This window comes from Psittacula echo (assembly GCF_963264785.1).
Source record: "Psittacula echo genome assembly, chromosome: 10".
NCBI classification, from domain to species: Eukaryota; Metazoa; Chordata; class Aves; order Psittaciformes; family Psittacidae; genus Psittacula; species Psittacula echo.
This window is the reverse complement of record NC_137741.1, coordinates 7,846,595-7,861,040: the sequence shown is the minus strand read 5'-3', so window position 1 is coordinate 7,861,040 and position 14,446 is coordinate 7,846,595. Positions and strand designations below refer to the sequence as shown.

The following is a 14,446-nucleotide window of genomic DNA, read 5'->3' as shown; positions in this document are numbered from 1 at the left end:
CAATTCTCACTAAAGCATAGAATCATCTTCTTCTGTTTCAACACACATTACAGCCCCTGCATCATCCAGCCACAGCTGTGACACTGTATCCTTGAAGAAAGCAAGAAAATTAAGGTAGAATATTTCTGCCTGCAACCCACGTTGATTGGCTTCCACAAAATCCTGCTTTTCAGGGTATTCTGTCTTAAAATATTCTCAATCACAAATGATGGCAAGATAACAAGGCCACTAACTGCTTCTGTATATCATATAAACCTTTCCTTGAACAGTGGTTTTGTATTTGTCCTTGTATCTGACCAGTTAAGACCTCCCATGTTAGGGCTTCATTTTTATTTCCATTTCCTTCCAAGTTCATATATTATTACATGGAACTGTTTTCCTTTATGAGACCCAGCATGTTGAAGACTACTGAATAGATTTTTATCTGCACACCAGCTTATGCATCCTTGGTCATAACAAGAAATCTCCCTCATTTACAATTCCTTATTCTTTCATTTCGCCATAAAGCCAGCATCAAAGCAACTGTTCATTATAGGCAAAATACTGGTCTCTTTTAGGGAATGACAGATCAGCCTTTGAGTTAAAAATGGCCAGGATTTGGGCCTAAATCTTTTCTGTCTTCTGTCTCTGATAGTTTGCTATAATTTGAGAGAAGCAGTTCTGCTGAGTTTGGGTAAACAAAATGTTATGGTTGTCTCACAGAAAGAACAGTATTTAGCTCATAATAGAGGCTTGTTATTTTACAGTTAAAAAAAAAGCCTATTCTGAGATCCTGTCCTAGATGCCTAAATGCATATGTGACTTATTTATATAGTGTATCTTGTGTATTTTGGCACAAGAACATGGTACACAATGATCTTATTTAGCATATTTTTAAGAACATGTAATTTTGAAAAGCCAGCCATTCAAATATGTGACACAGTTGTGCCTTCTGTTGAAGAGTATATAAAATTGAGAAATGTTTACTTCTGATATCTATCCACTGTTTGTAAGGAGGAAATCTTCATTAATACTTTTTTTCTATTTTCATTTTATAAAATAGTTTATGCCAAACTGGAACCTATCATCAAGTAAGGCGAAGTTGGGTAAGCACATGTTTTTTGTATATAATAAGTACATTGTGGTCCAAATTCTACTGAGACTGAAGTTGTTTTACTAACCTGCTTTTTTACAGAGAGGTTAGAATGAAGGCTTAAAATCAGCAGAAGATCCCTTGTTGTTCATGAATGAGAACATTAATGAAAAGACTAATTGGTTCATAAGAGAGGTTTAGGAATCTACTGTTATTATTAATATCCTTCTGGATATTAATAATATCCAGCATTATTGAATGGATATTCTTGAAGGCTGGTCCTTCAAGTCAGAAAGAACTGGCTCATCCTGGGAACCAAATATTGCAGTGTTGAGTCTCCATTATCTACTGCATCAGAACGAGAATTGAAGTGTTACTGAAATGAAGGGAAAGGCTGTGGATTGTTCCTGTTTGGATAAAAAACTGCTGATTTTCCTAAGTGATTTAGATGTCTATATTCTACTGAAAGCTAAATGAGAATGTGTAATTCTACTGAAATTGTTAATGATGTACTTGCTTTGTTTCCCTGTTTTTTACACCCGTAGATTTCTGTGTTTTCTTTTAAAGTTCAGTATATGATATACAAAGCAAAAAGATCCAAAATGAGAGAGAGCTAAATGCTGTTCAGCTACCATCCTAAAGCTGTTTGTAATTTTAAACATTCAACAGCATGTTCTAACATCAGTGACTGGATACTTTGCAAGATTGACTAAAACAGATGTTGAAAAAGGAAAACTAGTAACCATTTAACAGTGCAAAAGGGCTCTAATATGATTCAGAGCCTGTGGGAAACATGGTATGATTGGTTTTTTGTTGTGTCTGCCAATTAAATAAAACTATCAAATTATTCATAGCAAATAAAGTCTGTTGCAAAATGAACCCATGTTACTCATAGCAGGTTGTTCAAAGTTGCTTCAATTTCTCTAAATGCATTTTTTTTTTGCTCTGGTATGGATTAGGAAACCATCCATAATGGTCAGCAGTCCCCTTGACTGGTAATGTGTACAATATGATTTTTTTGTTCTTTCCCTTGATGACAAACTTTGACATTTTGGAGGGAATTGATACTTTCCTATTTGTGAAGAACACTGTACTTTCAGTAGTTTCACAAGAGAGAAAATAAAACAGAAGGAGCACCAATACATCCTAACAGCACTAAGAATAAATCCCAGCACTGCACAGAAGCATGATAATAATTGCAGGTAACAAGTAGTGAACTGAACACTTCTGGTATAAAAGCTTCAACGTTTGGAAAAAGAACTGTATGGATGTAGAGTTTTGGTACCAATTACACAACAACTGACAGATACTAGATAGTCGTATCCAAGTTCACCCTGAACACCTGAATACAGCATGCTGAATATAGTACACCAAATATAGCACCTTTATTCTAATGCATATAATACTTCAAAATCCATAGTTTAAAACCCCTCCAGGCAAATCATTCAGGTGCTATACAATGAGCAGAGCACCGGACGGCGAGGATAAGGCTGTAGCTAAACAGCACAATAGGAAGATAAGGTCTGTAAAAGCCTCTTGCTTGTATTTTAGGCTATCCCAGGTTTTCCGTCACTTTTCAGGCAGAGTAAGGACCTTTTTCAGAGAAGCTATAACTTAATTAGAACAAAGTACAGAACCCTAACAAACCATGCATAGACTTTCTGGAATAGTTTAGCAGACTTGTCAACAATTTTCTCTCTTTTACTTCTAGCAAAAACAAACGAAGTGCATCATTATACAGACACAGGCAGCCACAAAGCACTGAGCCTCCTGTTTCTAGTAAATCCCACCCTCCTTTTGCTTCCTGATTTGCTCTGTAATTTTGCAATGTGCCTCAGAGAAAGTACTTTTTTCATGATAATCATCAGCCACCAGCTTCCTAGCCCATGAGCTACACCCTCTGTTCTCAAACAGTCTGTGTCCTTTATCCAGCTACATCACCAAATGCCAACAGTTTCCTCTGTTCAGCGAACACACTTCAATGCCTGCAAGCTCTGGGTCTAAAATTATTTCTAAGATAGCATTTGTCCATACAGCACCTTTTGTCCCAACACCTTTTAAACAAGCTACACATGCTTTGTCTAGAGGTCATTTAACCCACCATGGAAATGCAGTGACAGTTAATACTGCATAGCAATATAAGAGCAGTTTAGGTCAGCAAACTATGAATGCATTTGATCCTAATGAAGCTGTTGCTGTAATTAAGGAAGGGAATAAGTGAACAATTTTGCAGTTTGGAGTTCGGCCAGGAGACCAAAATTAACAGCATTCAGACTTCAGTAAAAAAATTCAAGTGTTTAAAAAAGCCACAAATGATGTGGACCTAAGTTTTATATTTCATTTGAAAGATGGATGAGCAGGTCATTTTGCTGTCAATGAGTCCCTAATTGGTTTGCCTTAGAGCATTTTTGATCAATGCTTTCTACTTCTTTGCGTTACAAAGATCCTGCATTCATCATCTCTCAACCCTTCTGCATCCAATGCCATGCAATCCCTTAGTTATAATCCCTATGCTCTAGTAATAAAGAAATGGGAGTCATTATATTGTAGTGTGCACACTAAAAAGCCTTATTTTTTTAGAAATGACTAATTTTGTCTTATACCTAAGAGGAAGACCAAGAACTTTCCATCCTATGGTTTTAGGGCAAATTATGTTTCTGCCAGAAGTTGCTTTTCCTGCTTTTTCTACTTCCTTACCAAAGTGAAGATCAGAAAGAAGTATCCTTTGCAATTTTGATGACTGACTGGGGATTTGGATGCCCTAGGATTATTTGGGGTTGACCCAGGTGAGTAATTTTGAATACCCCTGCCTCATGTGGCATAGAGAACCTCATGGATGTTCAATCCCTTCACCAGAGCATAGGGCAAGGGCTCAACTTAGGCCTGTTAGTCCATTTACTGAAGGCCAGGCTTCTACGATGATGAATCAGAGCTAGTAAATACTCTCGACTTGAATATGGACAGAACTGACACCTGACTATTTGCATAAGTGAAAGCTGTAGTACACAGATAGTTATATGGACAACATGTTTTTCAAGGAAGCATCTTTCACTCACAGCAATCTGGAATTAGTAACACACTCTTTGCTAGGGTCGCACGTCAAGACTGCTGCACCAGCAAAGCAGCATGAGTACAGATTTAGCCAGGCATATAATCTACTTTTGATCTTGGCAGTAACCTACCACTGACATAATTGATAGGTCTGGTTTTAGTCATGGAGTTCACATAGCCTAGCATTTACACTCTGACCCATAATTATATTTAGAATATACACACGCCTCTTCCTGCACAGAGAATAAAAAGCTGCACAGTACATCTTTCAGGAAGACCGTAAAGATTCCACTCATCCACTCCTAAAGACAAAATTCCTTTTCAAAGCTTTCCATCATGCTGTGCAGTAGTTGTTAATACGTTGCCAACCTCCTGTATGTGTCACACAGAGACGACCAGGGATATAATCAGGAAAAAATTTCATTATCCAGGTAAAAAATGTCCTTCCTTAGAGCAATCCAGTTATTGAGGAAGTACTGTGTGCTACGAAATATGAACAAGATACTTCTTTCATTGAAAGTAATGAAGCTGGAGCAAGCAATATGAGATTTAACATCTCTGTGACTTTTTACCTCAGGAGGCCAATACAAAGGAGAAGGCTTTATCAAGTTATTTTATTATAAAAGTGAGTGATATGCATGCTGCAAACACGCACTGAGGGAATGAGAGGCTGTAAAATATTAAAGTAACCCTAGACCACATTAGCATAGCCTTGAACTGTGAGAACAGTACTGGGAATAAACTTTAGCTTTGTACTGATTTATTTAAACTTCACCATAAGTTCTTGTAATGTCTTCTGTTATGTCAAATCTTAACTTGTAATGTCCTCTGTTATGTCAAATCTTAACTTCAAATTCAGCATGCAAATTTCCCCATGTGTTTAAGCCTGGTCCTGATTTATACAAAATCACATTCTGTTCTTCAAAGGTTGACTAAATGAAGCCCAAGAACTGTAGTCAAAGGATGCTTTTTTGCTTTCAAGTTAGCAGCTGAAGTTAAAAGATGTGATGCTTATGTTGCCTATACTTAAAACTGTTATATCATAGTAATCTAGAAAGCTCACAATAAAAAAATTCCCAATATCTGTGCAAGAAAAATATTCAGGGTATTTTAAAAAGCCATCTGATTTGTCATCACCAAAGGACAAGGATCAGTAATCCCTCAGGTGAGCAGAGTGCCTGCCCAGGGAAAAGAACATGCTCACTTTTGAGATGTCCCATTTTCTATAGATCTGAGATTCTGTCACTCAAAACAGCACCACAAATCTTGAAAGAAATGGAAAAATGAAACTTATTTCCCACTGCAGCTCATGCACTTTTATTATATTTATGGCTTATATATATTGTAGTAGTACCTCCTTTGGCAGCTCAGATTTTTAAGGAATTTTATTCACTTTCTTCTGGGACATTTGCTCTCCTCATGAATCAGTCTGTCCCAGAAAAGGATCATAATGGCAATTTGTTACTTGGAAAGGAGGTGAGCAGAGCTCCACAGTCCTGTCTAACTTGGAAAGCCAAGGGTGTGAAAGCTTGGAAAGCTGTGTTGTGAGCTGCATCCCCAGGGCTTGCTCTGGAGGTGCCACCAGCCCAGAAGCAGGAAGCAGCAATGTGTTGCTGCATCTGGCTGTCTGGCATTCCAGCACAATTCTCCAGCTACATGTTGGGTTCATCCCTTGTGATACAAGGTCAAGTCTTTAAAAGTCAGATTTTCAGGAGTTTCCTTCTCTGAGCCCACTAGTCTTAACACACTCAATTTGCCTGTGCAAATCCAAAACCAATTTCCTTAACAAAGGAGCACCTCTCCTATTCATAAGCATCAGTGAAACTAAGCAGCCTTGTAGGGAAACACTTCCTTTCAGAAATGATGGTATACACAGACATCTTACATTTGAACTTTCCTTATTTGGTATATTAGGAAACTGCCAGCATTATACAAAGTCAGCTATTATCACATCCATAGTAACTGGGCCATGTAATTCATTACTAGTAGCTATCACTATGAAGCCAACTGTTTAAGACAGAATTGCTTACATGGCTTTGACTTAGCAAATCGCATGCGCAGAATGAATGAGGAAAGAGTGTTTAAATCTCCATATTTTCAAGTTATTATCTAAATTCTTTGTTGTCATATTCTGTTGTATTTATTTTTATAAGCACTTAATTCAACATCAAGTAATTTTTTCTTCTAAGTAATGGGCCCACCTTCTCTCAAAAGCAACTCCTTTTTCTTTCTTATTTTGTTTTGATTTATGAAACAAAATCATCACAATGTAATCCAGACTAATAGCTCCCCTGAAAATGTATCAGCAAAATACAAGGATAAATGATGCAAAATGTAAGCCAATACAAGAAAAATACTCTAGTCCAAACCTGCTTTCCTTAGGCTGTCAAAATTCCTAATGAAGACTGGCTATATGTGATGTGCTCCATATAAGTACTAATGGCTCTGTGAGGGCTACAGCTGTAGTCATATGCCAGTGATACAGCCTAGATACCCTTTGCTATGAAAACTAAAATGTGATACACATATCCTGTAATTACAAGTAAGAACTTAATTTCCTTATGTATTTTGTTCAAAGGGAACAAGCATTACAATGCATTAAATAAAGCACTGAAAATGGAAAAAAGGTTATCAAGAACCTGTAGCTAAATAAAAAAATATTCTGGAAACTACAGCAGCTCTTCAAGTTAGACCGACTCTGCCTAAGTCTAAATGGAAAAATAAAACCGGAGGGAAGTGTTCAAGGCCAGGCTGGACAGGGCTTGGAGCACCCTGGTCTAGTGGAAGGTGTCCTGGCTCATGGCAGGGAGACTGGAGCTGAATGATCTTTAAGGTCCCTTCCAACCTAAACCACTCTATGATTCTACCATGTATGTTTTTACATCACCATAAACCCCCCTTTAAAGAGGGATTTCCCCAGAAATTGCCCTATTGCCAAACCCCCACTTATTTTGAAATTGATTAGTTTTAAGAGTAAAGGAACTGGAAGTCAATTTAAATCAGTAATATTCCATTCCTATGAAGCTCAGAGCTGGGGTTATGCTAGTCCACATATTTTGAACTGTTCTTAAAGTTGTGGTATTTTTTAAAATGTTCAGGATTTTTGCTACTCTGAAATTTTCTAAGATTAATTCCTAACAAAAGTCATCATCACCTCACTGGAATCCCCAGGGACACTTCTAAAAGCTTTTATGCAGCCTTCTTCTCACTAAAAAGAATAATGGAAAAACTCTTCACTCATCTCAAAATTTACACTGCTTTATGATCTATAAAAACATAATGGCATCCTGACTTCTTGATTTTAATTCCTTATTTCTGCAGCAAAAAGGAGGGGGAAAATGTGACATTAAATGTTCTGCTCAATACTCAGCCTTCAGTTCGAGTACTTTTCAAAATTCAATTCAAAATTCAAAAATTCAATCAAGATGATTCATCTGAATTTTCATGTTAACTTATCTCTTGACAAATACCGTACGGAATGGACAGTAGCATTTTTGAGGAATTTGTTTGCTGCCATTTGGAGATTGCCATTCCGGAGCAAATGGAATTCAGATTTCTCTCTTTTGCTTTAACAAAACCTGATCTATTTAAAGCATAATAACTTTTGTAGAATTTCACATGGTAATTTCACTAATCTGGAACAAACAGTCTGGGAGACACAAGTTTTTAAGACTCAGTATGGAATGTTGTTGTCAGAAACTCAGCAACTTCTCTTTCTAAAAAAAAAAAAAAAAAAAGAAGCTTTAACTGATCCTGTAGTTCTGTAAAGAAAAAAATATCCCCAATTTTTAGTTACAAACTGCTTTTTAAATATGTTTCAGATGCAAGATTGATGGTACTGAGCAAAGGTGTGTCTTTATTAGACCTTCTGTATCAAAATGAAATTACTTTAATTGTAATGAATTATGCATTTGTGTAATGCACCAGTAACACAAAAACCTACAACGTGTTTCACATTACAAGAAACACATGTATGTAATTCAATAGTATTTTAGAAACAGTACATTGGATTAAGACAGCCCTGGCTACAGTACATAGACAGACAACTGTGGCAATTTACCTTAATGCTAAGTGAGGTGCACCTATGTACCCCTCTTTTTCTGGGTAGATCACAGAATTATAGAATGGTTAAGGTTGAAAGGATCTTAAGATCACCTATTTCTAACCCCCCTCCCATGGGCAGGGATGCTTCACCCTAGACCATGTTGCCCAAGGCTCTGTCGAACCTGGCCTTGAACACTGCCAGGATTGGAGCATTCACAACTTCCTTGGGCAACCTGTTCAGTGCCTCACCACCCTCACAGTAAAGAACTTCTTCCTTATATCTAACCTGAACTTCCCCTGTTTAAGTTTAAACTCATTTCCCCTTGTCCTATTGCTACAGTCCTTGATGATGAGTCCCTCTGTGGCATCCTTGTAGGCTCTTCAGATATTGGAAGGCTGCTATAATTCATCAAGGCTGCTATCATCCATCATTCATCAAGGTGTTCTCCTCCAATGAGCAAAGGAAATGAAATCTTCAGTTGATTTGATGCAATAAAACAAATCAAAACACTGACTGACATATTTTCTGTATCCACTGTGGTTAGAATTAAATGGGTTATGTCTATCTGAATTAATTTGCACTACCATGCCTAAGGTACCTTAGTTTGAAAAGGTAGATACTCCTTCTATGTCTTTGAATATGCACCAAATACGTATCTCTCTTCGAAAGTACCTGTAAGGGACAGTAGCAGGCTCATTCTCTTCACATGTGGTTTGTGTGCCATTGCATACCTCCAATTTCAGGGCACAGAACATAGCTGAGGTGCCTACCTGAGGCTGAGCCAGAATCTGCATTTTAAATGTTTGTTCCTGCACTGCCATATTAACTGGCTTTCAGGCATGATCTGCAGAGCAGATTGGACCATCTGCGAGGGAATGTGACAAGAAAGGTTTCTATCCAATAGCCTGAATTTTTTCTTTGTGTGACAAGATGGCAAATGGAATTTGGAAATCAGAAAAAAACCCCAACCAAACTATGAAGTTATAATTAGAGCACAGAAAAGAACAGGAATACATAGCAGGACACTGAGCCCTGCTTGAACTGAGCTATTAAATCCTCCAGGGGAAAGGCTCATAGCCTGGTTTTGTGCTCTTCCTATGGGTGGTGGGAGGGCACTGCAGGGCAGTGCTGGCTGCCCTGGGTTTCATGCCACAGGGTACAGTAAGGAAGACATGGAGATACACGTCTAGGATGCCGCAGCAAGTATGAACTTAGAAAGGTTTGCATCCCATAAATTAGGCAGTGGGACTCTTCTTCTCCAAAGTAAATGCATTTTAGCCTGCTTACCTTTTCTCTGACTACTGACAACTGCACTTTGGCCCCCAAGTTATTCAACAAATAACATGTTACCTTTTGGGAAAGACAACTATCAGGTTCCCCAGTAGGAAGCCCTAGAAAAAGAAGCACAGATTGAAACTGCAATCAAGGCCAGGGCAGAGGAATGAACTCAAGCAAATGCAGGAATTGGAGCAGAAGCAGGGAGCCTATGTGCAAGGAAATCTGAGTTTGTCATTTGCTCTAACAGGAAAAAGCATGAAGTTACTTATCTGAAGTAGCAGGTGATGGGGACACAACCCTCCTCAGTATGGGCATTGCTTTGCTGTGAATGGAGCCATGGCATACCTCACCCTTTGCTGACAATAACCAATATTACTCAAAACTCACAGGAAGTTGGTCAGCCCACGAGACTGTAAAAGAAAGACAGTCAAAAACTTTTTGGAGCTATTATTTTCATTAGAAAGAAAACATGTGCCCTGCTGGATGCGTAGGATCCCAATGGATGTGGGTAGGTGATGGGAAGAAGCAGTGCCTCACTGCAAAGGAGCAAAGTTGAGCTACGGCCAAACAGCACATGGAATGGCTGTTTGCCTCCTTGTGCTTACAGTCTGCCCTGGTAACGTGTGTGGTCTGAAACCAATAAATTTGAAGTTAAATTCTTTTGATGTGGGAACATAACTGTATGGGGGAAAACTTATTCTGTTAATATTTCTGTTTGTTTAGCAAGCATTCATTTCAAAATGAGTTCTGAGATACAAAAATAGCAGAAGGGAAAAAAATGTTCAACATTTTGTTCATAAGAGCTGCTTCCATCTGTTAAAGTATTCAATCAATCAGATACAAAACTAGTACTTTGAATTATATAGCACCTTTTTCTCCAAAAAATACTATGTCATTTACAGAGGATTCATTCAGCCTCACCGCACTCCAGAAAAGTAAGTACTATTGAACTCCCTTTAGCAAATGGGACATCTAAGCCAGGAGAAAATTGAGCAAATTGCCAGTAAGGTAAGGGGAAATGAGGGACACAGGAAGAAACCAGATCCAAACACTCTCCTCCTAAGGTCATCTTTTAAGCAGTAGATACATTACTGCTTATGTTTTTAAGCTGAAGGTTGTGGAATTGTTTAAAGACATTCCTTAAAAGACAACAAAACTGTTCAGCTTGAGAAAGCAAAAGGCTACTTTTCCTCTTCCAGTCTGTAAACAGTATTAATGGTGGCATTATCACACCTGCCTCAGGGGTGGATTTCTTTACCAGCTTTGCCTGATGCTGCAGAGGACGTAATTTTTCTAAGTGAACCCCTTTTCACAGTAAACAATACTACAATCAGTGGAAGACACATATAAATTGCTTGAAAACCTCACCCAGAGTCAGGTGAGCTTGAACCATGGCTCACCAGTGTCAGAGAGAAGTAAATAATAAGAGAGAGAATTGCCAATAGATAAAGATGCAGTCAGAAAGGCAATATCAATTCTTAGCAGCACAGACTACTGGAGACAGAGGAAAAACCAAAGACAAACCAGCTGGAAACTACACCACTTACTGTCATGCTATTAGATTTGGTCATTAATTTTTAATTATTTTTTTTTTTTAAATGCATTGCAACAGTCCTTGATGATCTGCTGTAGCTGGACTCAATCTTTAAACCACACTTCTGGAGAACAGGTCATCTTGCTCATTCCCCATGCTCTTTACAAGGTAATGACAGCAGAAACTGACTGCACCCTGCAGCAGCGGCTTTGCACCAGCGCTGAATCATCCCACACCAGGAAAGTATGTCCATCTCTAGCCACAACTGCTATATGACAGCACTGTGCAGTGACGAGACAGAGGGAGATGAAGGGAATCTTCTCAATATTAAATCAAAATCGGAGACAACCTCTGCTGTCAGCATCATGAATACAAATGCATCTGCCATGGTGAAAACTCTGATTTACACTAGCATACCTAACAGCAGAATCTGTTTCTCAGAAATGGAACTTGACTTAGAAATCACAACCAGCAGTTTTTAAGCATGTAACTACTCTTAAGAAATCTAATTGAACTTTTCTGAAATCACACTATAATTGAGGTATATGGATGAATCAAATCCCTGAAGATCAAAAAAGGACTGAAAAGTAACTGTTCTAACCTTATTCTTTGCCAGTGTCAGCCACAGTGATATGGCCATGATCATACCCAGGGACACATTCTTAGCGTTCAGAAAAGAAACATTTAAATGACACTCTAGTAGAAAAACAAAAAAATTACAAAATTGGAATGAAACTATTCTATGATTCTGTAGGTTGGACAGAGCCTTGGGTGGCATGGGATTCTATGAAACGGTAATTTTCCAATTAAATCATGTCCTAGAGCTTTTAAGTAACTCTCAACCTTCAAGAATAGAAAATATATTGTATTGATGCACTTTAACACTTGGAAAAATAGGAAGATCAACAAACGGCAGCTTACATTAGGGATACATTTTGTGACCAGATCCTTGTCAGTCTCTGAAAGATGACTGAATTGCTCTGGATGAGAGGAACCATTATGACAGCCTGGTCTGACTCTTGTATAGAGTCTCAGCATTTACGCTAAAGCAGAAGTACTTGGGGGCAGCAAGACTGTTCTCCCAATAGACAACAGAACCTTGGTATTCCCTTCACTGTAAAAATGTGCGCTTGTAGCATCAAAAATTTTCTTCTTAGCTCGGTGCTTGTAATTCTTGATCAGGCCTTTGAAATCCTCTTCAATAACTCTGTAGGCCAGATTTTTTAAGTATCTCAAAGTTTCTGAACTCTCAAGTCTCTTTTACAGGATACTGTGGCCCTGTTTTATAATGTTGCATTTGATATCGCTGTTCTGTCTCAGCAGGAATTACGGAATTTTCTGGTGCAAACTCACACTGATGTATAGAAGAAAACAGAATGAAAATAAAAAAATAAGTAATCCCCAAATCCCACCCAAGTTTTTATGTCATATATCCAACACCTGTGCTCATACGAGTGAGAAATTAAGGCTGACATTCAACCGTGAATAAATACACATGAAAGAAACTTGAGAAGTTGGTTTACACAGTAAATTGTGTATGTATTCACAATGTATGTATGGACAGAGCCACTGTTATGCTCCCTTCCGTCTTCTCTTTTATCTTCCAAACAAGTTACTGAAAGATGATCTTTACCACCATTTTATCTGAGCGGGTCTGTGGCAATTCTCTTGGTTATTGACCTTGCTACTCCCACAGTGCTCATCCAGTCACTCAGCACAGCTTGCCTTCAGCATCTTGCTCAGGTTCCTCTTCGAAGCAAAGGCACTTCTCAAGCACTTTGTTGAACCCAAGCTACTTAAAAGCCACAAGTACCAACTGGTCATTTGGCAAAAAATATCACTGTTACACAACTGACATCATCAGGCTTTCTCAATTAGCACTTATGTATGTAGCATATGCTCAAGGGCTTGTTTGCAGTGCACTTGGCTGCAGTAAGTGTGACTCCCAGATGGAGAACAAGCCTTGTCTTACCTATGTTGCCCCCCAATAAAATGTTTCCACATACAAATGAAGGAACACAGCTAGAAAAAACAGGAAGGAGAGCTAGAGAAAACACCCTAGTGGGGTTTCTTTTTAATTATAAGCCTGCTCTTTTGGCCTATTCCACAATGCTAAAAATGAGTACCACAGATGGAGGGTGGGTGTTAAAAGCCCACTAAATACTGAAATTTTACTAATCTGTTTTAACAGTTAACATCTGTGCTAAATTCAGTGTTTAACAGCTCTTCCCATTTCTCATTTCGGCTGTGGAACATCAGTATTTACAAGACAGTACCAAGAATTTGTTTGAATTCATGGTCACAGTTACTGACTTCAAGTCTAATACTGATTGACATTTGATTACTGATGATCTGTGAATCATTTCAACAACTATGGACTTGGAATATCAAAGTTCTTAATCTATTATCCTATGGTTAATCCAGACATCAAAGATTTGCAGTTCCAGAGCTAAAAGAGAAAGAAGTATTTCATTTCTTTCTCGTAGGCTACATTAATTTCTATTTCTGTGAATAAGGTCAATAATTCTGCTACTATTCTGTAATATTTTCAGGCAGTTTTTCAGACCAGATTTAGAGAAAGTTTGGCTAAGATTTTAAATGTTTATCCCAACTGATACTTAAAGTATTTAAGGCTTCTTCAGCCTTCAAGTAAGCCAATTTTCTATCTTATAACCTTCTCTTGTCTTACAGGAATATAGGAACTGCCACAATACATCAGATTCAAGGGTCTACCCAATCCAGTGTCTAAGTTCTGCTAAGACAAACAAGAGCTGTTTTAGGCCCTGGAACAAACAAAATATTTGGGGTGGAAAATTAACTACCTCTAACAGTCTGCTTCCCCCAACATACTCCCTCATCCTGTCATTCTTTACCCTCTCTCACAACGACTACAATATTGCAGTGCAGAAAGCCAAAACATGCTAACCCCTGAGTCAGAGCAAGAAGTCACTAGGGTGAGGGGAGGTGAGAAAGGAACAGAGGATGCTGCAAGGAAAGGTCCCCCCTTCCCCTATCCTCTTTTTTCTTTCTTTTTTTTTAACCTAGACCATCAGTATTGACCCTGAAAGTGCCTTCTGGCTCTGGTGGCCTAAACCACTTGTTTCAGATACAGGTGCTGAAAGCCATGCAGTCAGTGGGTACAGAAGAAATGACTGCCTGGAAATATTCTGTACTATGGATTAGTCTGGCTATGCTGTGAATACTTTTATCTATTCAGATAAAAGGTTTGTGTTTCCCATTGTTTTTCCTTATTGGCCAAAGAGGTTTGTGTTTCCTTATCTGTTTGTTTGTACCTACTCTGTGTATTTTAATCCTATTCTTCTTTCAGTTTTCTTATCTGTTTGTTCTTTCCTTTTCATGAAGACTCACTTTCAGTGACAGCAGCTCCACAGAGATCCAAGTTTTGCTCTTCTGAGCATGTTAAGTCCTAAGCATCATCATCAATCAGCACTTGAACGTTTAATGT

The 14,446-nt window shown here is 38.3% G+C and overlaps 1 protein-coding gene across 1 annotated transcript in view; it reads left to right on the top strand.

Annotated features, from left to right (window-relative positions):
- Positions 1-958: 958 nt before the first annotated feature.
- Positions 959-14,446, top strand: part of LIPC (lipase C, hepatic type) — a gene marked incomplete at both ends in the record, with an annotated part of 76,048 nt that continues 62,560 nt past the window's right edge. Inside the window, 2 exon segments of the mRNA XM_080626276.1 lie at positions 959-1,039; positions 1,043-1,085. Of these exon segments, the coding sequence (XP_080482402.1) occupies positions 959-1,039; positions 1,043-1,085 (124 nt within the window).